General features: G+C 42.4%; 1 protein-coding gene across 2 annotated transcripts in view; it reads right to left on the reverse strand.

The window, feature by feature from the left end:
- Positions 1-23377, reverse strand: part of BRCA1 (BRCA1 DNA repair associated) — a 353109-nt gene that overhangs the window by 115186 nt on the left and 214546 nt on the right. For both annotated transcript variants that reach the window (XM_077459504.1, XM_077459503.1), the window contains exon 16: positions 21742-21829. In XM_077459504.1, the coding sequence (XP_077315630.1) occupies positions 21742-21829 (88 nt within the window). The remainder of the gene's footprint in view (positions 1-21741; positions 21830-23377) is intronic.

Genomic DNA, 23377 nt, shown 5'->3' on the forward strand with positions numbered 1-23377 from the left:
CACAAATTATCTCCTGCCACAAAAAAACAGGAGAAGGCCTTCAAACGTATAACTAGATGGTACAGATGTCCCTCGATACTTCACTACTTTAATCTCTCTATTCCTGATACATGCTGGAGGTGCCATACCTCACAGGGCACCATGCTTCACAGTCATTCTGGGAAAAACTTTTTGACCTCTACTGTAAACTCATGGCAACCTCTATCCAGGCTTCACCTGGGATAGCTCTCCTGTCCATGATCCCCAGATCTTTTTAATCTGCTAGGGCAGTCATTCCTCGCCACTGGAAATCAACAACTGTACCCCCTTGGGGAATAGGCAATCGAATTAGATGCCATACGGGACCTGAAACACTTGTTGGCACAGGAAACAGGAAGAAGCGAGCCGCGTAGTTCCCACGCCGGAGACCGGCTGACCCTCTCACCCAACAACTGTACCCCCCTTGGGGAATGGGCAATCGAATTAGATGCCATATGGGACCTGAAACACTTGTTGGCACAGCAAACAGAAAGAAGTGAGCCCTGTAATTCCCACGCCGGAGACACGCTCACCCTCTCTGCCTGTTGTCTTGGCTCTTGATTGGATAGATTGATAGCATCGTGGCCATTGGCTCCCATTGCGGTCAATCAAATCCAATGAGGCGGGTACCGGGAAGTGGGGCCAAGTCCAGTTTTCTGTGTCTATGGATACAAAAGCTGGACTCAGAAGTATGCCTTTACAGTAACCACCAGAGAGAGTGCTTCTCCTAGGTGGTTTCCCGATGCGGGGAGGAGCCACGAGTGCCGCTGAGGAACCCCAGAAGAGGAGGATTGGGGCCACTCTGTACAAAACTAACTGCACAGTGGAGGCAAGTATGACACGTTTGTTATTTAAAAAACAAAACAAAAAAACACGAGGGTTTAGTAACCCTTTAAGCTCTGGGATGGTATCTTAAATGTTGTTTTACCTTGTACAATGTTGTGGTATTTTGACGTTATACTTGTGAGGGAAAAAGTATTTGATCCTCAACTGATTTTTTACTTTTGCCCACTGACAAAGAAACGAGAAGTCTATAATTTTAATGGTAGCTTTATTTTAACAGTGAGAGACAGGACAAAAATACCCAGAAAAAAAAACATATTAAAAAAGTTATAAATTGATTTGCATTTTATTAAGTGAAATAAGTATTTGATCTCCTATCAGCAAGATTTCTGGCTCCCAGGTATCTTCTATGCAGGTAACTGTAAGCTGAGATTAGGAGCACTCTCTTAAAGGGAGTGCTCCTACTGAATCAGATTCCAATCTCTCCACCATGACAAAGACCAAAGAGCTGTCCACTGATGTCAGGGACAAGATTGTAAGCTACACAATGCTGGACTGGACTACAAGACCATCACCAAGCAACTTGGTGAGAGGGTGAAAACAGTTGGTGCGACTATTCGCAAATGGAAGAAGGCTCCATGCAAGATCCAACCTCGTTGAGTTTCAATGATCATAAGATTGGTGAGGAATCGGCTCCAGAACCACACGGGAGAAACTTGTCAATGATCTCAAGGCAGCTGGGACTATAGTCACCAAGAAAACTAACACACTGCACCTTGAAAGACTGAAATCCTGCAGCGCCTGGAAAGTCCCCTTGTTCAACAAAGCACATGTACAGGCCCATTCAAAGTTTGCTAATAAATATCTGAATGATTCCGAGAAGAACTGGGTGAAAGTGTTGTGGTCAGATGAGAACAAAATCGAGCTCTTTGACATCAACTCTACTTGCCGTGTTTGGAGGAGGAGGAGGAATGCTGCCAATGACCCCCAAGAACACCATCCCCGCTATCAAACATGGAGGTGCAAACATTATGCTTTGGGGGAGTTTTTTTTCTAAAGGGACAGAACTTCACCGCATCAAAAGGGATGATGGATGTGGCCCTATACCATCAAATCTTGGGTGAGAAACTCCTTCCCTCAGCCAGGGCATTGAAAATGGGTCGTGGATGGGTATTGCAGCATGACAATGACTCAAACACATGGCCAAAGTAACAAAGGACTGGCTCAAGAAGAATCATATTAAAGGTCCTGGAGTGGCCTAACCAGTCTCCAGACCCTAATGCCATAGAAAATATGTGGAAGGAGCTGAAGGTTTGAGTTACCAAATGTCAGCCTCAAAACCTTAATGACTTGGAAGAGGAGTAGGACAAAATCCCTCCTGAAAGGTGTGCAAACCTTGTGGCCAGCTACAAGAATCGTCTGACCTCTGTCATTGCCAACAAGGGTTTTGCCACCAAGTACTAAGACATGTTTTGCGAAGGGGTCAAATACTTATTTTACTAATTAAAATGCAAATCAAATTATAACTTTTTTGAAATGTGTTTTTCTGGATTTTTTTGTTGTTATTCTGTCTCTCACTCTTAAAATAAACTTACCATTAAAATTATAGATGGATCATTTCTTTGTCAGTGGTAAAATGTACAAAATCAGCAGGGGATCAAATACTTTTTTCCCTCTCTGTATATTTGAGATCTTAGGTCATCTGTATTCTTTATTCTTATCCTCGGCATTCAAGGACTGACCAACCCTTGAATATTTTGGATGCTGGCATGGTGAGGGTCTTCCCTACTCTTATCCTCTGTAATTTAAATTCAATAAAATCAGATTGAACAAAGATATTAGGGGCTAGAGATCATCTTAGATGATGGAACGTGATTGAAAAACCCTGACTGGGTATACATGAAGATGGGGTGGAGGGTTTAGTGATGTAGAGCCTTTTTGATTGCTCTGAGCTCCAAAAGGTTGATGGTGAGCTTGGCTTTCTCTGGCAACCGTGCTCCCTGAACTGCAGGAGATTGGAACACTCTTCCCCAGTCTGAGAGACTAGCATCTGTTATCACCTTCCATTAGTACTATAGAAATGACTTCCTTTAGCCAAAGCTGGGTTGGAAACCAAAGCTACTGAGTTCCTTGCTTCAAAAAGGAACCAGGATAAGAGAATGAAGGGAGCTTCTGGATAGTAGCATCTGACCAGAGGAGGTGTCCTCAAAAGAGCAGGTGTAAATCTCCCTGCGGCTTCCCTGGATGGCTGAGATACTCTACACCCCGCTACAGATTGGACCCCTCTAGGACTGCCATCACTGCTGGACTCTTTTATAACATGATGAGCATTTTAACTTCTGATCTCTAGTAAGTGGTTTTTAATCCTTTGGCAATAAAGTCATGGTGTTTCTGCACTTAGAGGAGCCTTCTTTTTTTAAATCTTTTTCCTTGCTTGGGTGCCTAGGAGCAAAAGCAGGTTGATAGAGGAAGCATGCTTGTTCCATGCCAAGAAGATATTGTGTTGGAGAAACCTTGAATGGAACTGGGTGAATAGAACACCTACAAAAAGAGGCCACAATGAGGCCCAAGACTCTCAGATAGAACAGGGGATCTATCAGGTTTCTCATTGAACGGGTTACATTTCAAATGTTGACCTTCGGAATGGGGCGATATCAATTGGACTTCTGGCGAGCAGCTCAATTGAGACATTTCTTACATACCTTACATGCTCCCGAGGTCTTTAAACGCAAGTTATTCCCCCTAGAAGAGGACTGTATAGAGAGGACCCACACTCTCATACCATATCAAAGATATACACTTTATTATTAACACCTTTCCGAAGACTTCCAACTGCCATTCTTCCAGGAATGGGAGGTAGATCTGGGTACAACTTTAACAGAAGAACAGCGAGCTAAAATAGTTCACTACATATTTGAAACCTCAATCTGTACAAAAATGCAGGAAACAAACTATAAGATCTTTTCCTAATGGTACCGTACCCCGGCCATCCCTCATAGATATTTTCCAAATGTTTCTGATTGATGTTGGCGGTGCCGAAAGGAGCCAGGGACATTACTACATGTTTTCTGTTAATGACTTAGCATCAGGGACTATTAAAAAGAGGTCCAAAGGATAACTCAATAATTCAGTGACCTTGAGATTCCTGAAGACCCAATTTTTTTTCCTTCTGCGTGATTTTAAAACACCAGGTATGACACATAAAAATGTTATCATGTCCCACCTTTTGAATGTGGCTAAATATTGTATGCCCATTACCTGGAAGCAGATCCGATCATCTTTAGTGGGATTATGGCTTAGAAGGGTGGAAGAAGTAAATAGATTAGAAGATCTGGTTTGGACAACTAGGCAGAAGTGAGAGATATTTGATAAAATCTGGGCTCCATAGAATCATATTAACTCAGAGGAGGGAAGACATAAATTGGGATAAAATCTTAGGAACAAAGAATGCGGAGGAGAGATGGGTTTGCTTAGAGAGCATATTAAATAAGGGCATTAACAAATGCATCCCATTGGGTAATAAATATAAAAGAGCGAACAAAAGTCCTGGATGGCTTAACTTCAATGTAAAAATGCATATAAAAGCAAAGGAGAAGGCCTTCAAAAATTAAAAGGTTGAGGGATCATCAGCATTCAGACTTTATAAAGAATGCAACAAGAAATGTAAGGGTGCAATAAGGACGGCTAAGATAGAACATGAAAGACACATAGCGGAGGAGAGCAAAAAAAATTCACAAGAAATTCTTTAAGTATGTAAATAGTAAAAAAGGGAGGACAGAGCATATTGGCCCCATAAAGAATGAGGAAGGACATCTGGTTACAAAGGATAGGGAGATGGCAAAGGTATTGCATTTATTCTTTTTCCTCAGTCTTCACGAGGGAATCACGGGGCTTTAGTAACCAAAACTGCAGTGTTTACCCTCAAGACACATCACAGGAAGCACCTCCATGGTAAACAGAGGACAGAATCAAAATTAGACTTGGGAAACTTAACATTAATAAATCACCAGGACCAGATGGCTTGCACCAGGGTACTTAGGGAACTCAGTCAAGTAAAATTGCTCCAATGGGTAAAAATGTTCCTAATTTTTACTGATAGTCTACTGTCTACTATGGGAGCTGTGTGTAAACACATAGTTTCCGGTTCTCTGAGCAGTGAACTGACAGATCGTTTGTTCATACAGAGTATGAACATCGATCTGTTAGTTTCCCTGCACAGTCCCATCCCCCTTCAGTTAGAACACTCCCTAGGATACATATTAACCCCTTCATTGCCCACTAGTTTTAACCCCTTCACTGCCAGTGACATTTTTACATTAATCAATGCAATTTTAAACGCACTGATCGCTGTATTAATGTCAATGGTCCCAAAGATGTGTCAAAAATGTCCGATGTGTCCACCATAATGTCGTAGTCACGATAAAAATTGCCGATCGCCGTCATTACCAGAAAAAAAAACTTAATAAAAATGCCATAAAATGATCCCTATTTTGTAGACGCTATAGCTTTTGCGCAAACCAATCAATATACGCTTATTGCGATTTTTTTTACCAAAAATATGTAGAAGAATACATATCGGCCTAAACTGAGGCAAAAAAAAAATTTTTATATATTTTTTTGGGGATATTTATTATAGCAAAATGTTACAAATAATTCATTTCTTTCAAAATTTTCGCTTTTTTTGTTTATAGCGCAAAAAATTAAAACTGCAGAGGTGATCAAATACCACCAAAAGAAAGCTCTATTTGTGGGGAAAAAAAAGGACATCAATTTTGTTTGGAAGCCAAGTCGCACAACCACACAATTGTCAGTTAAAGCAACGCAGTCCCGAATTACAAAAAGTGGTCTGGTCTTTGGCCAGCCAAATGGTCTGGGGCTTAACTGGTTAAAGACGAAATGCGTCGGAACGCTCTTCTGAAGTCACTGTTCTTTCAAAGTGCTTTTTTTATCTATTAAAATGTTAATGTATTTCATCCTTTTTTACTAAATAAATTACTTCAGATTTAAAAGGGATTACACTATGTGCCTACTTCTTCCTTTTCATAAACTTGTCCCATTGGAGCAATTATCCTTGCGGTTCTCTGCTTATTACCTATCCCACTGAGGTTCGTTGTTGGAGTTGTCCTTCTGGTTGGAGTTCCTTTTCCTTTGTGACAGTTCCCCTTGGGCATGTAGCTCTACAAGTCTGATTGACCCACTGGGTGTATACCCACTTGGGTGCGATCATTGTTGTTATGACCTTTAGTATATCAATTTTATTTCAGGGATATTGTACACACATAATTCAGTGTTCATTTGCATATATATTTTTTTTTAGTTTATTCTTAGATTATGTGCACTTTTATGTATCTGTACATCATTTTTCAGTTCACTCTGAGATTTATTTTGAGTGCTGCACTTATTTTTCACGTTTTTACTTTTTGCAATTGATCTATTGCTGTGCTAGCTGCTTTCTTACATTTTTTGCAAACAGAGTGGTATATTTGCTTCATATTTTTAAAAAGTAAAATGATAAACTAGTTGTGAAAGATTTCCTCATAAGAAAGAAGAGGTTCATCACCTTAGGACACCTGCAAAAAACCTGAGGACTCACAGAATTGGGTAGGGTTACAGGGAAACAATCAGGGGGCATGTCCTTTTACGCTTTGTAAGTGCCCTGTACTGTACGATTAAGAAGGTGTGTGTGTTATACATACAGTGTATACACACTGATCAGCCATAACATTAGGATGACCCTCCTAAGGTCCCCTTTTGCCACCAAAACAATCATGACCCATTGTGGCATGGACACTGACACCACTAGAACTCTGAAAGTATGCTGTGGTATCTGGCACAATGCTGTCAGTAGCAGGTCCTTTAAGTTGTTAGGTGGGACCTCTATGGATCAAACTTGTATTGGCAGAAAATCCCAGATATTTGATGGATTGAGATTTGGAAGCAAAAAAAATTCAACATCTCAAACTCATTGTTGTGTTCTTTAAACCATTCTTGAACCATTTTGGCAGTGTGGTAGGATGCATTATCCTGCTGAAAGAGGCCACTGCCATCAGGGATTACCATTTCTATGAAGGGGTGTATTTGGTCCACATCAATGTTTAAGTGGGTATTGTGTGTGTGTGTGTATCAAATTAACATCCACATGAATGGCAGGACCAAGGTTTTCCAGCAGAACATTGACCACAGCATCACACTGCCTCACAGTTTGCCTTCTTCCTATATTGCATCCTGGTGTCATCTCCTCCCCAGGTAATCAAGTCAAAACGCACCCAGTTATTCCACGTTTTAAAAGAAAACATAACTCATCAGACCAGGCCACGTTCTTCCATTGCTCTGTGTTCCAGTTTTGATGCTAATGTGCTCATTGTAGGCACTTTTAGCTGTGGACAAGGATCAACATGGGCACCCTGACCATTCTCAACCACGCATCCCAATACACAACAAACTGCAATGCCCAGTTTTTATTTTCTGATTTCAACACACCAGATTCATGGAGAACATGTTTATTTGCTGCCTAATACATCCCACTGACTTTCAGGTGCCATAGTAATAAGATAATCAGTGTTATTAACTTAGTCGATCAGTGATCTTAAAGTGATACTAAGCACACCCTGTTTAACCACTTTCAGACCGGACCATTTTGCTGGTAAATGACCAGAGGTCTTTTTACACTTTGGCACTGCGCTGCTTTAACTGGTAATTGCGCGGTCATGCAATGTTGTACCCAAACAAAATTTGCGTCCTTTTCTTCCCACAAATAGAGCTTTCTTTTGATGGTATTTGATTGCCTCTGCGATTTTTATTTTTTGCGATATAAACGTAAAAAGACCGCAAATTTTGAAAAAAAATGATATTTTCTACTTTTTGTTATTAGAAAAATCCAATAAACTCAATTTTAGTCATACATTTAGGACAAAATGTATTCAGCCACATGTCTTTGGTAAAAAAAAAGTCAATAATTGTATATTTATTGGTTTGCGCAAAAGTTGTCACATCTACAAACTAAGGTACGTTTTCTGGAATTTACGCAGCTTTTAGTTTACGACTGCCTATCTCATTTCTTGAGGTGCTAAAATGACAGGGCAGTACAAAACCCCCCCAAATGACCCCATTTTGGAAAGTAGACCCCCTAAGGAAATTGATAAGAGGCATGTTGAGCCCATTGAATATTTTATTTTTTTGCCTCAAGCGATTGAATAATGACAAAAAAAAAATTTTTATTTTTTTTTTACACAAAGTTGTCACTAAATGATATATTGCTCACACATGCTATGGGCGTATGTGAAATGACACCCCAAAATAAATTCTGCTGCTTCTCCTGAGTACGGGGATACCACATATGTGGGACTTTTTGGGAGCCTAGCCGCGTACAGGGCCCCGAAAACCAAGCACCGCCTTCAGGCTTTCTAAGGGCGTAAATTTTTGATTTCACGCCTCACTACCTATTACAGTTTTGAAGGCCATAAAATGCCAAGATGGCACAAAACCCCCACAAATGACCCCATTTTAGAAAGTAGACACCCCAAGCTATTTGCTGAGAGGCATGTTGAGTCCATGGAATATTTTATATTTTGCCACAAGTTGCGGGAAAATTACAAACTTTTTTTTTTTTTTTTTTTTTTTCACAAAGTTGTCACTAAATGATATATTGCTCATGCATGCCATGGGCATATGTGAAATGACACCCCAAAATAAATTCTGCTGCTTCTCCTGAGTACGGGGATACCACATATGTGGGACTTTTTGGGAGCCTAGCCGCGTACGGGGCCCCGAAAACCAAGCACCGCCTTCAGGCTTTCTAAGGGCGTAATTTTTTGAGTTCACTTCTCACTACCTATTACAGTTTTGAAGGCCATAAAATGCCAAGATGGCACAAAACCCCCACAAATGACCCCATTTTAGAAAGTAGACACCCCAAGCTATTTGCTGAGAGGCATGTTGAGTCCATGGAATATTTTATATTTTGCCACAAGTTGCGGGAAAATTACAAACTTTTTTTTTTTTTCACAAAGTTGTCACTAAATGATATATTGCTCACGCATGCCATGGGCATATGTGAAATGACACCCCAAAATAAATTCTGCTGCTTCTCCTGAGTACGGGGATACCACATATGTGGGACTTTTTGGGAGCCTAGCCGCGTACGGGGCCCCAAAAACCAAGCACCGCCTTCAGGCTTTCTAAGGGCGTTACAGTTTTGAAGGCCATAAAATGCCAAGATGGCACAAACCCCCCCCCCCAAATGACCCCATTTTAGAAAGTAGACACCCCTAAATTTAGGGGTACACTAGTGAGACTAGGTAATAAATGGCGGGTGCCCTGAAACTATAAAAAAATAACTAACCAACCAGCGTCACCTGTAACAGTTATATGGTGATCACTGGTGAAAGGGTTAACTAGGGGGCAATCAGGGGGCTTTATGCGGTAGTATATGGGGGTCCCTGGTGCTATAAAAAGCTGCGGCGAACCTAAATACCTACCTGCCTAACTAGCGTCACCTGTGACACTAATACAGCGATCAGAAAAACGATCGCTTATTAGGCTGGGTTCACACTGGAGCGATGCGGGAACGCCACGAATGCGCGGCGGGTTCCCGCATCGCATGCCTCCCGGCGGCAGTTCACACTGCCCTATGCGAACTGCTGGGAGTGTCAGTGAAATGTTACTGACACCCCCAGATCAGTTCGCATATCGCAGTGCGATCTGCAAACTCGGATCGCATGGTGTGAACACCCATGCGATCCGATTCTGCTGCGGGCCAAAAAAAGGGTCCCGTGCGAATTTGCGGCGGGTGCGGCGGGTGTGGCGGGTGCGGCGGGTGCGGCGAATGGCTGAACTCGAATCGCACAGAGATCGGATGTGATTTGCACTGCAGTGCGGTGCGAATCACATTCGTTCTCATAAACCGCTGCAATGTGAACCCAGCCTTAGTGACACTGGCGACGGGGGGTGATCACGGGGTTAAACCTTTATTGGGGGGGTTAGGGGGGTACATTAGAACTAAAGGGGGCTAACCCTAACTGCCCTAACAGTTATTACAGTCACAAATGACACCAATGCAAAAAAAAAAAAAAAAAAAAAAAAAATGACATTGGTGTCACTGTGACTGGGGGGCAGGGGTAATTGGGGGGGTGATCGGGGGGTAAAGGGGGGGTGTGAGTGTGCCTGGCATGTTCTACTGTGTGTGGGATGTGTTGGTGCAACTCACTGATCCGCTCTCCTCCGTGTCGGAACGAAAAATACCGACACGGAGGAGAGAATACATCACTTCCTCTCCTGTGTTTACATTACAGGAGAGGAAGTGATGTCACCGGGGATTTCCATTCGTCGGGAGCGATCGCGAGGGGGTGGCCATGAATGAATGGCCGTCCCCTCGTCCGGGACCGCTCCCGAACGAAAACCGACCGCCGCAGGCACCGGGCGGGGGCCCGATCGGGCCCCCGACCCGCGGGAGGCAAATCACGTACATCTACGTGCTTATGCCTGCCCGTGCCATTCTGCCGACGTACATCGGCGTGAGGCGGTCGGCAAGTGGTTAAAGGGGGAAGTACAGACAAAGCTTATTTGGCTATACTGCTCCTGTGGGTCACAGGAGTGCAGTTCGTTCTGTCGACTAAAAGAAAAAAAATGGTGGTGCTGCGCTTCCAAAAAAAATGGGACCTTACACGAAAATGTTATAGAGCTAATTATTCAGATGGAGATATGTCAGACTCATGTGTAAGGTAAAGTCTACAGGTTTGGAAACATCAGTTTGTAGATGGATAGAAAACTGGCTAAAAGACAGAATCCAGAGAGTAGTGGTTAATGATTCTTACTCTGAATGGTCTAAGGTTATGAGTGGTGTACCCCAAGGTTCAGTGCTGGGACCCTTACTTTTTAATATCTTTATAAATGATATTGGGTCTGGGATCAAGAGTAACATTTCCGTCTTTGCAGATGACACCAAGCTATGTGGTGCAATAACGTCCTTACAGGATGTCACCAATTTACAAGCAGACCTCAATGCTCTGTCTAATTGGGCGACTATGTGGCAGATGAGGTTTAATGTTGAGAAATGTAAGGTTATGCACTTGGGGGCTAAGAATATGCATGCATCATACACGCTAGGGGGAGTACAACTGGGGGAATCCATAGTGGAGAAGGATCTGGGGGTTTTGGTAGATCATAAGCTCAATAATAGCATGCAATGCCAAGCTGCGGTTTCCAAAGCGAGCAAAGTTCTTTCCTGTATTAAGAGAGGTATGTACTCCAGAGAGAGAGATATCATTTTGCCCCTGTTCAAATCATTAGTAAGACCTCATCTGGAATATGCCGTTCAGTTTTGGGCACCAGTTCTCAAAAAGGATATCGGGGAACTGGAGAAAGTGCAGAGAAGGGCAACCAAACTGATAAGAGGCATGGAGCAACTCAGCTATGAGGAAAGATTAGAGGAACTGAATTTATTCACTCTTGATAAGAGGAGATTAAGGGGGGATTTGATCAACATGTACAAATATATAAGGGGTCCATATAGGGAACTTGGTGTCGAGTTATTCACTTTAAAGTCAACAAAGAGGACAAGGGGGCACTCTTTACGTCTAGAGGAGAAGAGATTTCATCTCCAAATACGGAAAGGTTTCTTCACAGTAAGAGCTGTGAAAATGTGGAATAGACTCCCTGCAGAGGTGGTTATGGCCAGCTCAGTGGATTGCTTTAAGAAAGGCCTGGATTATTTCCTAAGTGTACGTAATATAACTGGGTACTAAAATGTATAGGTAAAGTTGATCCGGGGAAAATCCGATTGCCTCTCGGGGGGATCAGGAAGGAATTTTTTCCCCTGCTTTAGCAAATTGGATCATGCTCTGCTGGTTTTTTTTTGCCTTCCTCTGGATCAACTGTGGGTATAGAAGTGTGTGTGTGTGTGTGTGTGTGTGTGTGTGTGTGTGTGTGTGTGTGTGTGTGTGTGTGTGTGTGTGTGTGTGTGTGTGTGTGTGTGTGTGTGTGTGTGTGTGTGTGTGTGTGTGTGTGTGTGTAGTATATTTTATTTTTATTTTTTTTGGTTAACTGGATGGACTTGTGTCTTTTTTCAACCTGACTAACTATGTAACTATGTAAAAGATGGTATATATTCAAACTAGTATGGTAAAGTAGTAAGGGAGAACTATCCTAATGTAGAAATTCTTCTATCAATAGTGCCTGCAACAGTGTGTACACAATAATAACTGTCACAATCCCAAGTGCAACTTATATCTCTATGATATAAAAATAGTGCTAAGTGCAAAACCACATACAGTGGTCTAACTATAAATCAGACTTCTATGACAGAAAGTGCTGAGTGCATCATAGCAAAACCAAAGCGACTGAAATATAAACAGTTACTGGCTACGTAAGCGCAAACTAGTGACAATAATAAAGTGCAAAAAATGCAAAACTACAGTGCAAAAAATGCAAGCAAGCAAAAATAAAGTGCAAAAAATGTAAACAAAGTGCTTAGTATAACACAAAATATTAATAAAAAACATATAATAATCGAACTATAGAACAAAACTCCATAAACAGAAAGTGCTGAGTGCAAAAAATTGGACTATATCCAGCTGTTAATGACGTAAACACAGTCCCGTGATGATGTCACATAAACATCTAAAGTGATTCTGTGCTGGGAAATATCTCAGAGGTTCTTCCTCCACATAAAGTGATTCCACGCTTAAGTATGCACACTGGGTAATTACCTTCCTGCTATATAAAATATAGCGTATATGCAGCCTTCTCTTGGATATACCAGGAGTCCCAGGAAAGGGGGTGGAAGGGAGGCCTCAGGGGGTCACTCTCAGATCTCCATCACCGTATACTCCAGCAAGATGTTCCAATATAGCTCAGAGAATAAGTATAAGAGCAACCATAGTGTAGTATGTTTTTAAAATCACTACTTTATTAAAAGGTTAAAATTACTCACAAACGAAATGGGGTAAATAGGCAGCATTAGCAGCAAAACAGTTCAGATCGACCGCTCTGGTGCGAGCGTCACTTCCAGTCTCTGTATCCTACGCGTTACATCACTTCCAGTGACTTCAACTGGGATATGTGGAGGAAGAACCTCTGAGATATTTCCTCTATAACATTTCCTATATATATTATTTCCTATAATATTTCATATATAACAGCTCTATAACATTTTCGTGTAAGGTCCCATTTTTTTTGGAAGAGCGGCACCACCATTTTTTCTTTTAGCCTATACACATGAGCTGGTGTCTCATGAAAGTGCTTGCGGCATCCACTAAATAAGAGCATTCCTCACAAATCCCATTTAAGCGCAGAAGTCCATTGAATATTTATCGTTCTGTCGACTGAGGTCACAAAACCAGTCCAGGCTGGGGAAAGTTTGCAACCATATGGTCGGGATCCACCCAGGAGCTTTCACCGTCACCTGGTTCAGCCTCTCAGTGAGCCTGAGCCAGCTGCCCATACCCCCTCCACAGCCCAGTGCTCACGGGGGTAGGGGCAGAAGAGACAGTGGTGACTGACCATCACCAGCTCTCTGCTCTGAGTGGCAAAGAGAATTGAGCAATCAGTTGTGTTTGATCGATCAGTTCTCACCCTTAGATATGGCGAGTGATATGTTGCACTAATGTGATTTAATGTTAATCAGCAGACTTGATTATTTTTGGGAGTATATAGGGGTGTGTTTTTTTTTTTTTTCAAATATTGTACAGTTTATTCATAATAAACAAATTAAAGCCTCTTTTCTGTTCCAGAAAAACAAAGTATAATTATGTTATGATAGGCTACAAAACCTAAAAAATGTGTGGAACTGAGATCACATAGAAAAAAAACAAAACAAAGAACGCAGCCACGGTACTACTACAGTGAGACCACAGGCGAGCAGGTGACACAGGATTCCACAGGGCATGGAGTCTAAGGACCAGCCAGTATTCTGCCAGGGACCCCCTCATGAGGGTTTGCACTTAGCTGTGTGCTGACCTCAGGTCAGGACCCCCGGGTTCACCCTGCTCGCTAGGGGTGCACCAGAAGACACTGTCAGACAAGGTTGGATGGGTGAAGCAAAGGAGAGCCGGAGAGCGAGCCAAGGTCAGGGCGGGCAGCAGACAACGTAATCAGGACTAGCCGAGTCGGTACACAAGAGATCAGTTCACGAGAGGTCAGGTTAAAGCAGGTTCCATGAAGGGAGCTCAGAAACAATCATTGCTCAAGCAACCAGAAACTGGTCTGAGAGGAATTCAAATAAATAGAGAAGCATATTGGGGGCTAGACAGGAAGTAGCAGGAAGAAAAGACACAATTAAGCAACAGGTGAAGCCGGCAACACCCATAGCTGCAGAGTGCAGCAGAGCTGAACACAAGCTAGTGGAACAACATGTGCCAGCCGACCTACAGCAGTAAAGGTAAGACACAGATCTGCTCCACAGCTGATCTGTGACAAACGCTCAGGGATTCCAGGGGATTTAGAGAGCGAAAGAAAAGGTTCTGGGGACTCCAATTTAACTGACTGCAGTAGGCAGCACCGGAACGTATTTGCTTTGGGTTGCACACATCTTTCTTTCTTCTAAAAATCTTTATACAACTTTATTTTACACATTGCAATAACGTGTTAAGGCAGAGATGTCTGTTATTTTATTTTTTTGCAGTTGGTTCCTATGGCAGTAATTTTCTTTGTATAAAATGCTGCCAACCAAAACCTACACGCAGATATCATTTAGATGGCAGAACACCAGACAGTGCTGGCAGGAAACTTAAAATCACAGTTATAATTTCCCAAAACTAAAAACTGAGAGGTTTGTTAGGTGTGCTTGATGCAAAACTGCAATTAGCTTAAAACCAGAGACATTCCCCTTCCTTGTTCACTTGAAAAATACGGTGATTTCAAGCTTAGAAATCTCTGCAGGACTAATACATATAAGTTTGTTGCCAAGCTCAAGGGGTGATATAAGATACCTCAAACACATAAATCAGGGCACAATTAGTTAGTCTACAAAGGTGGGCCTAACTTCACTTTTATTTTTATGGAAGAAAATGGAGCAAAAGATATAGAACATCATTAATTAGAACTTCGGACCTTTCTGTAAAGTCATCTTGTGTCACATTTTACTTAACTTTTAACCACAGGACCTAATTAATAAAAGGTTGCAATACCTTTTGTTACTGTAGTACAAAGAGATCTAAATCCTCGTACATACTATAAGAAAACCGGAAGAAAAATTCCATACAAGACAATTTTCGTATAGTGTGTACACATTTTTCGACATCCAATTCCAACTTTGTAAACAAAAGTTTCCAAAGGGACAAACTCCAAAATCGTACATGAACAGAAGGAACAATTTTCATTTAATGTGTACCATTTTCGTACGAGAAACATCAGATTCGAAAGACTGCACGTAATCAGAAAGAACAAATAACAAAAAAAAGCCTATGTTGTACAAGAATTTTCATACATTATTTCTATTCTTGGTTCCTACTTGCTGTGAAACATGCAGGAAAACGGGGCGATCGTTTGTCTGATTTTCTTATAGTGTGTACCCCACTTAAAGCAAGATTTTAAACTAGTGATATAAGTATTGTAAGCACCACTACAAGAATCAATATCCTAAAACCTGGTACACACAGACCTTTTTCCGGTCAGCTCCAGTCAGGGCCGCTGTACTAATGATCCAACGTTAGTACAGCGATATCCAATGCTGAGCTGTTGTGTTCTGACAGAGGGACAGCCCCCCCTCCCCGCCAGAACACATTGGTCAATGCTCTCAGCCATTGGCTGAGAGCGCTGATCGAGAGCCTTTCAGCTGCTGGTTTTCCAGTATTAACAACCGGCTTCTATCAAACCGGTTGGCATATACACGAGGCCTTTTTTATATTGAACTGGCTAATTTTGCACGGCATTCGCGTTCATGTGTATGGGGATTTAGAGGAAGTGGAGCAAGACCATGCACCAGTGTAAGAATGTCATAGCTACCAATTTATGTTGGTGCAGGTTGTTCAGGCATCAAAGACATCTTTGCCTATGCTAGAAGCATCTGTCAATGGGGAAGATAGAGATTGGTTTCATTTAGGATGTACATAAATTATTCCTTAAGTATATCTAGCCTAAGCCAGTAGTAGTGGTGATGGGGCTGGATGATAATTTTATCAATTGCGGAACATGTACTTAATAAAAGAACTTGACAAATCAATAGAAAGATCTCTACCGCTTCTTGCTCTGAGCATTTACCACTTCTGCCCGGGAAGGATTTTCCCCCTTCCTAACCATGCCATTTTTTGCGATACGGCACTGTGTCGGTTTAACGGACAATTGCGCGGTCGTGAGATGTTGTAACCAAACAAAATGTATGTCCCTTTTTCCCCACAAATAGAGCTTTCTTTTGATGGCATTTGATCACCTCTGTGGTTTTTACTTTTTGCGCTATAAAAAAAAAAAGAGCAACCATTTTGAAAAAACACACAATATTTTGTACTTTGTAATATTTTGGTAAAAAAAATTCTCAATAAGTGTATATTGATTGGTTTGCACAAAAGTTATAGTGTCTACAAAATGGGGAATAGATTTATGGCTTTTTTATTATTGGTAATTTTGTGCGGTACTATGACAATGCGACAGACAGATCGGATACTTTTTTTGGGACCATTGATATTTATACAGTGATCAGAGCTAAAAATAGCCACTGATTACAGTATAAATGTCAATGGCAGGAAAGGAGTTAACACTAGGGGGCGATCAAGGGGTTAAATGGGCTCCCTGGGTGTGTTCTAACTGTGGGGGGATGGGACTGACTAAGGGAGGAGACCGATTGTTATTCCTACTTAGTAGGAGCACACGATCTGTCTCCTCTCTCCTGAGAGATTCGGGATGTGTGTGTGTATCCCGGTTCACAAGTGATCACGGGTGCCCGGTGGTCATAGCGCGCGAGCATCCGCTCTGGGGATGCGCTGCGCACAAGTGCCTGCTACAGCGTCTTAAAGAGCTGATGTACAGCTACGACGGATCGCACAGCAGTGCCGACCTTCCGCAGTATAAATTTATTACTCACCTAAACTTAAATAGGAAGCGCAATTAGATTAGATGTCAACAATTTTAATTGGCTAGTACATTTGATTACTTATGTTTTCTTATGAGGCAATTAATGAGCTTTAAGAAAGCCCTCATGAACCTTAGTAGATGAATAATTAACTCCCAGAATTCAAACTGAATTTGAATTTAAAGATATCTTTCTTTGTTGCCTGCTAGAATTCTAATGTAAGCAAACATCTGGACTGACTTTTTAGAAATGGACTGCAAAAATCAATGGGAAATCCTGAGAAAAGGATTTTACGGTGTGTACAAAAATCCTATTTTCTCTTATATTCACCGACCAACACAGCTCCTCTCTGTAACAAAATGGGATGTTGATGAGGACAAGGGCCTCTTCCTGACAACCCTTGCCCAGTGGTTGTCTGAGTCTGCGGGCGGGGACTTATCGTAATCTGGAAGCCCCCTATAACAAGGGGCCCCCACAATCACGCCCCCCCACCCTAGGTGAATGAGTATGGTATTGTACCCCTGTCCATTCACCTAAAAAAAAAAAAAAAAATCAAAAATAAAACACACTACACAGGTTTTTAAAGTATTTTATTAAGGCAGCTCCGGCTCTTCTCCCTCTTCTGGTGACGTGTTCTCACCTCTCCAGTTCTTCTCCTCTCTGTGTTGTCTTCTTTCTCCACTAGTTCTTCTGCTGGGTCTTCTCCTTCTGCTGTTCTTCCATTGTTGACACGTCTTGATCTCCCAGGGTAATGCTGGGTCCGCCATGTGCAATGACTTATATTGGCACTGGGCAGGGCCACCCGATGACGCAAGTTAGAGGCCATGCCCCTTGTGATGTCATCACCCCATCATGTTGAGGGCATATGGCCTGGTATGGTCCGGGGAAGGGCGCTCACTCATCTCCCCATCTCCTGACCTGCCAGGCTACATGCTCAGATAAGAGTCTCATATGGATCTTGGGAGGGAACCTCGCGCTAAATTTTGGCTGGGTTCCCCTTCAAAATTCTCAGCACACAAGTTGCACCGCAGGTCGGATCCGACTTCTGCTGCGACTTCAAATCAATGGGCTCCCATAGAGAACCACAGATTTTGAATAGCGACAAAGAAACGCTGGATGGGGCGTAACGCTGTGTATACAGTGTTAAGCCTTATTAAATTGAGTTTAACCCCTTTTACTGGCGTCTGATGTTTTTACAGCTCTAGCGCTGGAGCCTCAGAATGCACTGGTCCTGGGGTTTTTTTTTTTGGAGCTTAAAAATGCCTGTGCCACTTACAGCTCAAAAACACCATAGGCTAACATGGAGAGAAGCTGCAAAAAAGCTCATAAAAGTGGCTGTAAAAATGTCCATGGGCATGAGGCCTTAATATAAAGTATTGCACTTTCATGTATCCATAGTAAAAACAGCATTGCATGGTAAAAAAAGGCAAGAGCATTATTTCCTGCCATTGCACTAAATAAAGAACCTTGCAGTTCAAGCCTCACTTTCATCCCTGCCATCTGAGTGAGGGGAAATGACGACAACCAAGCCTCCCTTTCGCATTAAAAAGGAAAAAGCTCACGTCTCATTCAGATTTAGACAAGACAGAGCAGTAAAGTAAAACAAGCCAGCCCCACCCAAACATGAGTGTCCCCAAGAGAACACTCTGTTGATGACCCCTACTGGGACATAGTCATGAAGCCTGTTTGCCCCTTTGTAATAAAGGGTCTGGTAAGAGACCAACCTATTGTGGTGGTGGCGTGTGCACTTGGTGAAGGGATTGGATATAGAGTTTGCCATTTGACCACTATGGTCCATTTGAGAGACAGATTTTTCTGGACTGTTTGTTTATAAAAGAAAAATTCAAGTTTTTTAATATCAATCACTGTAGCGCAACACACCTTTATTTTGTTTCGCGTGGTAATATCTCACATTTGTGGTGCTGCTTTTTTCTCACACTGAATAATCTTTTTACATGCCAGTATTCTTTTTGTATTTAGTTATAGCAGGATGATGCACTTACAGGCATCATCTCGGTACTGGGGATTCCCTTTCTAGCCGAAGTGATTAGAGTGGCTAAATAGGGACCCAATCCCCTCCTTTCACCTTTCCCAGGCTCTACCGTCCGAAAGCAGGGCCAGGGAGCGCTGCGACCAGTGGCAATGTCTGTGCGGAACAGAGAGAGAAACTTACGATGCTCCATTCTCTCTCTCTGTGTGACCCCGGAAACCGGGTGTCCTCACTTCTGGCTCTGCCTCTTTGTTTACTTGGCCGCTACTGGCTAGGAAATAAGCCGATTAAACCGATCTGTGTCTGATCGGCTGCATGGGACCCCAGATCTCTCCATAAAGAGGACCTGTCACAGCCCATGCTGTCACAAGTGATGATGTTTATCCCTTGTGATAATAAAGTTAATCCAAAAAAAGTATAAGGAAAAAAGTGGTTAATAACCAACGTGATTGTAAAGGTTATTATTTTTTTTATTTTTTATAGTGAACATGTTATACTTACCTGTGTTATACTTATCAGTGGTTTTACACAGAACCCTCTCTTCTGGGGTCCCCCGCTGGTGCACCTGGCTCTTCATCCCTTCTGAATGGCCCCATAGCATGTCACTTGCTCTGGGGGCACTTATGCAGGCTTGATTCCGAGCTGGGTCATGTGTATCTATTTACACCCATTGCATGGCTTGGCCCTCCTCCACTTACAGGATTTTCGATCGACAGCAGCAGGAGACAATGGCTCCCTCAGCTGCCGAGTTTCCTGTGAGAAGAGGGGAGAAAAAGAGCAGCGCTATTGCAGACAGAAACAGCATTGGATCTAGCGAGGGCTCAGGTAAGTATTGTAAGTGGTTGTAAAAGTCAGACATGAAATATGAACAAAGCATATCCGTCAAGAATCCGTCTATAGTGTGTACTTGTCTCAATTAAGAGCACTAAGTGTCACTTTTGTCGGCTGCTTTATTCCTCTGCTATCAGCACAAATCACTTCTGACACATCTGCCTGACACCAAGAGAAAAATGGTGACATCGGTGGGATTTCCAGTTGATTAATAGCCTCAGCCCTGTTCCTGTGTGGAGGGGGGGAGGGTATGTCTCTTCCATCCAATCAGCTCTCAGGGCTCTCTGAGTGAAACTTCAGCCTCCTGCCCCATTTTTGACTGACAAGCTTTATTAATTCTACACTTTGAATTAGAGCTACCACGATGAGTCGACGTAATCGATTACATCGACCTGTGTGCACGGCATCGATTCATCACGCAGTGAGAGTTGCAGGTCCACATCCCCACAGAGGCTTTCAGCACGGTGCTTCTCTCATGCTGCTCCGTGTCTCCCACTCTCCTCTGTGCTGCCTTCCTCCTCTCTTCTCCCCCTCCGTGCTGCCGTCCCCCTCTCTTCTCCCCCCTGTGCATCTGTCCCCCTCTCTTCTCCCCCTCCGTGCTGCCGCCCCCCTCTCTTCTCCCCCTCCGTGCATCTATCCCCCCTCTCTTCTGTGTCCCCCTCCGTGCATCTGTCCCCCTCTGTCTTTTGTGTCCCCCTCCGTGCATCTGTCCCCCTCTCTTCTCCCCCTCGGTATCTCAGGATGGAGAGCGGAGGTAGAAGCCGGTAAACCCGGCTCCTTCGTTTTCTGACTTTTCACTGACTCTGTCCATTCACATAACTGAAACATTGTAACCTCTTGTGATTACGATGTCTCAGTTAATGAATGGAGAGAAGCCGCTGTCTTCTCTCCATTCATTATCAGTGCAGCAGAGGCTGCAGAGAAAGGGACTGGGGAATCTCTGTCCCCAGTCCCTTGCCCTGTCTCAAATGGGAGATGTCAGAGGTCTGTTAAGACCCCCTGATATCTCACCATAGCAGAGCCCCCCCCCCCCCAACAGGGCTGATAAAAAAAATTGCAATAAATAATAATAATACATTTTTTTTTTTTTAAATAATAAAAACAAAAAACACACTGACACTGTCCCCACACACCCTCCCCCTTAAAAAAAGAAAGCATTGTAAAAAATAAATCATAAACATTCATGAACTTCTGAACAGAAAATAAAAAAAGCTAAGATAAAAGACTATAACTATATATATATAGTGGTTACATGGTTATATATGTAGTGATATATATGTATATATAGTTACATATATATGAGTTATATTCTTCTATCTTAACTTTACAAAAAATAAGTACATAAAAAAAAGGTAAGAAAGAAAAGAAAGAATATAACTACATACTTATATATAATATATATATATATATATATATATATATATATATATATGTACTAGTTACATTCTTTTATCTTACTTTTTTTTTTTATGTACTTATTTTTTGTAAAGTTATCCAAAGGATTAGTTAGCGAATCCAAAAAAAAGAACAATAGATTAAGTAAAAAAAAGAAAATAAAATAATAATCCTTATAGTCTACGACTAATCAAAAAAATAATCGCTAGATTAGTCGACAGACAAAATTTGTTGCAGCTCTACTTTGAATGGATGTAGAGAAGATAAGACTGCAGATAAACAGGCATAATGATCACCATAAGTGGACTGCTTTTGAACACCTAAAACAATATCAGTTCAGTTTGTAGGTATGTGTTTAACATGGAGGAACCAGAGTTTGACTGTAACTGTAAAACATATGCCAAGTTATAATTCTACTCCCTACTCCAAAATTCATCATCATAACACAATGAGCTCTGAAATAAAATATGTGTATTTCTAATTCAGCTTCAAATTGTAAAAAAATACTCAAATGTATTAAAAATAGTTATGATCGACTGAACACATTTGTAAAAAAAAAAGGGTCTTCAAGTCAGTGCCTCAAGAAGATCAGTACAGTAACAATAACCCCTTGAAATCCATATTACTAGATATACATTTGACCAAAACCAAATCCTATTTGCCTAGTGCCATGGCAATGAGTGCTGCAAAGGATGTGGCGATGCAATATTTTTATTGACTTCACCTGTTTTTATGATGACATGAGTGGTCGCTTCTGACACCTCACCAGAAAAGATGCTCTGGGTTTTCCTTGCAAACTTCTGCACCAGCATCTGAAAACAGAAACACCAGTTATTCCTTCATCATGACTCAATTATGTTTAACCAATATGTTGAACACCGCTTCAAACAACATTGAGAATCATGTACAGCAATGATTGCCATGAAGAAAATTAGAACCTATTGTTCTTCCAACAATCATACAAACAACACACATCTAAGTAAAACAAGGCAGACGCCATAAAAGGGCAAACACCAGACAAATACTTAACCACTTGCCGGCCGCCCTATAGGCAAATGATGGCTGCAAAGTGGTTTCAAAATCCTGACCGGACGCCATAGCGACGATCGTTGTTGCGGGGTGTCAGCCTGACACCCCGCAACTTCGATCTCGGTAAAGAGTCTCGGTAAAGAGTCTCCAATGGAGACTCTTTACCATGTGATTAGCCGTGTCCAATCACGGCTGATCACAGTGTAAATAGGAAGAGCCGGTGATCGGATTTTCCTCACTTGTGTCTGTCAGACGTGAGTAGAGGAGAGCCGATCGGCTGCTCCTCTGACAGGGGGGGGGTTTGTGCTGATTGATTATCAGCGCAGCCCCCCCCCCCCCCCCGAGGATGTCCACACTGGACCACCAGGGACGCCACCAGACCACCAGGGATGCCCAGCACCAGGTATTCCCCCCTAGACCACCAAGGATGCCAGTCAGTGCCCACAATGGATGCCAATCAGTGTCCACAATGGATGCCAGTCAGTGCCCACAATGGATGCCAATCAGTGCCCACAATGGGCATCACTGTTTGGCATGCATTGTTTGGCACGGATTGGCATCCATCAGTACAAAATGCCAACTATCAGTGCCCATCCATGCCCATCTGTGCCGCCTATCCATGCCAATCCGTGCCAGCTATCAGTGCCAATTTGTGCCACCTATCAGTGTCCATCCGTGTCGCCCATCAGTGCCGCCTATCATTGCCCATCAATGCCACATCATCAGTGAAGGAGAAAACTTCCTTATTTACAAAGTTTTGAAACTTAGCAAAAAATTAAAACCGTAGAGGTGATCAAATACCACCAAAATAAAGCTCTATTTGTGGGGAAAAATGATAAAAATTTCATTTGGGTACAGTGTTGTACGACTGAGCAATTGTCATTCAAATTGCGAAAGCGCTGAAAGCTCAAAATTGGTCTGGGCAGGAAGGTGTTTAAGTGCCTGGTATTGAGGTGGTTAAATTAGATTTTTTTTTTTTTACCTTGCAAGGACTTCTACAATAAAGCTGGTCACACACGTCACAATCAAATTGTAGAATGCCCATTAAATTTAGCACACGCATGCCTTCAGGGCACAGTTCCGGGAACCGCCGGTTCTTGTGGTGGATGCGCTGGAGGGCCTGCTAGATCAGGAGTCCCTAGTGAAACCCCTCTCTGCATTGTATTCAGTGCTGATCATTAGGGAGTCTCCTTGATTAGAAGCATTATGGGACAAGTGGAAAGGGGACATCCCAACTTTGGATAGAGAGGCCTGGGAAGACTGCTTCGAGAGGAGTATCAGGGTTCTGATATCCTCTAAAGATAGGTTAATACAGACTAGATGTTTACATA

The sequence above is a fragment of the Lithobates pipiens genome, unplaced genomic scaffold (genome assembly GCF_037356315.1).
Source record: "Lithobates pipiens isolate NorthernLeopardFrog02 unplaced genomic scaffold, aLitPip1_a1.2 Scaffold_28, whole genome shotgun sequence".
Classification (NCBI taxonomy): Eukaryota; Metazoa; Chordata; class Amphibia; order Anura; family Ranidae; genus Lithobates; species Lithobates pipiens.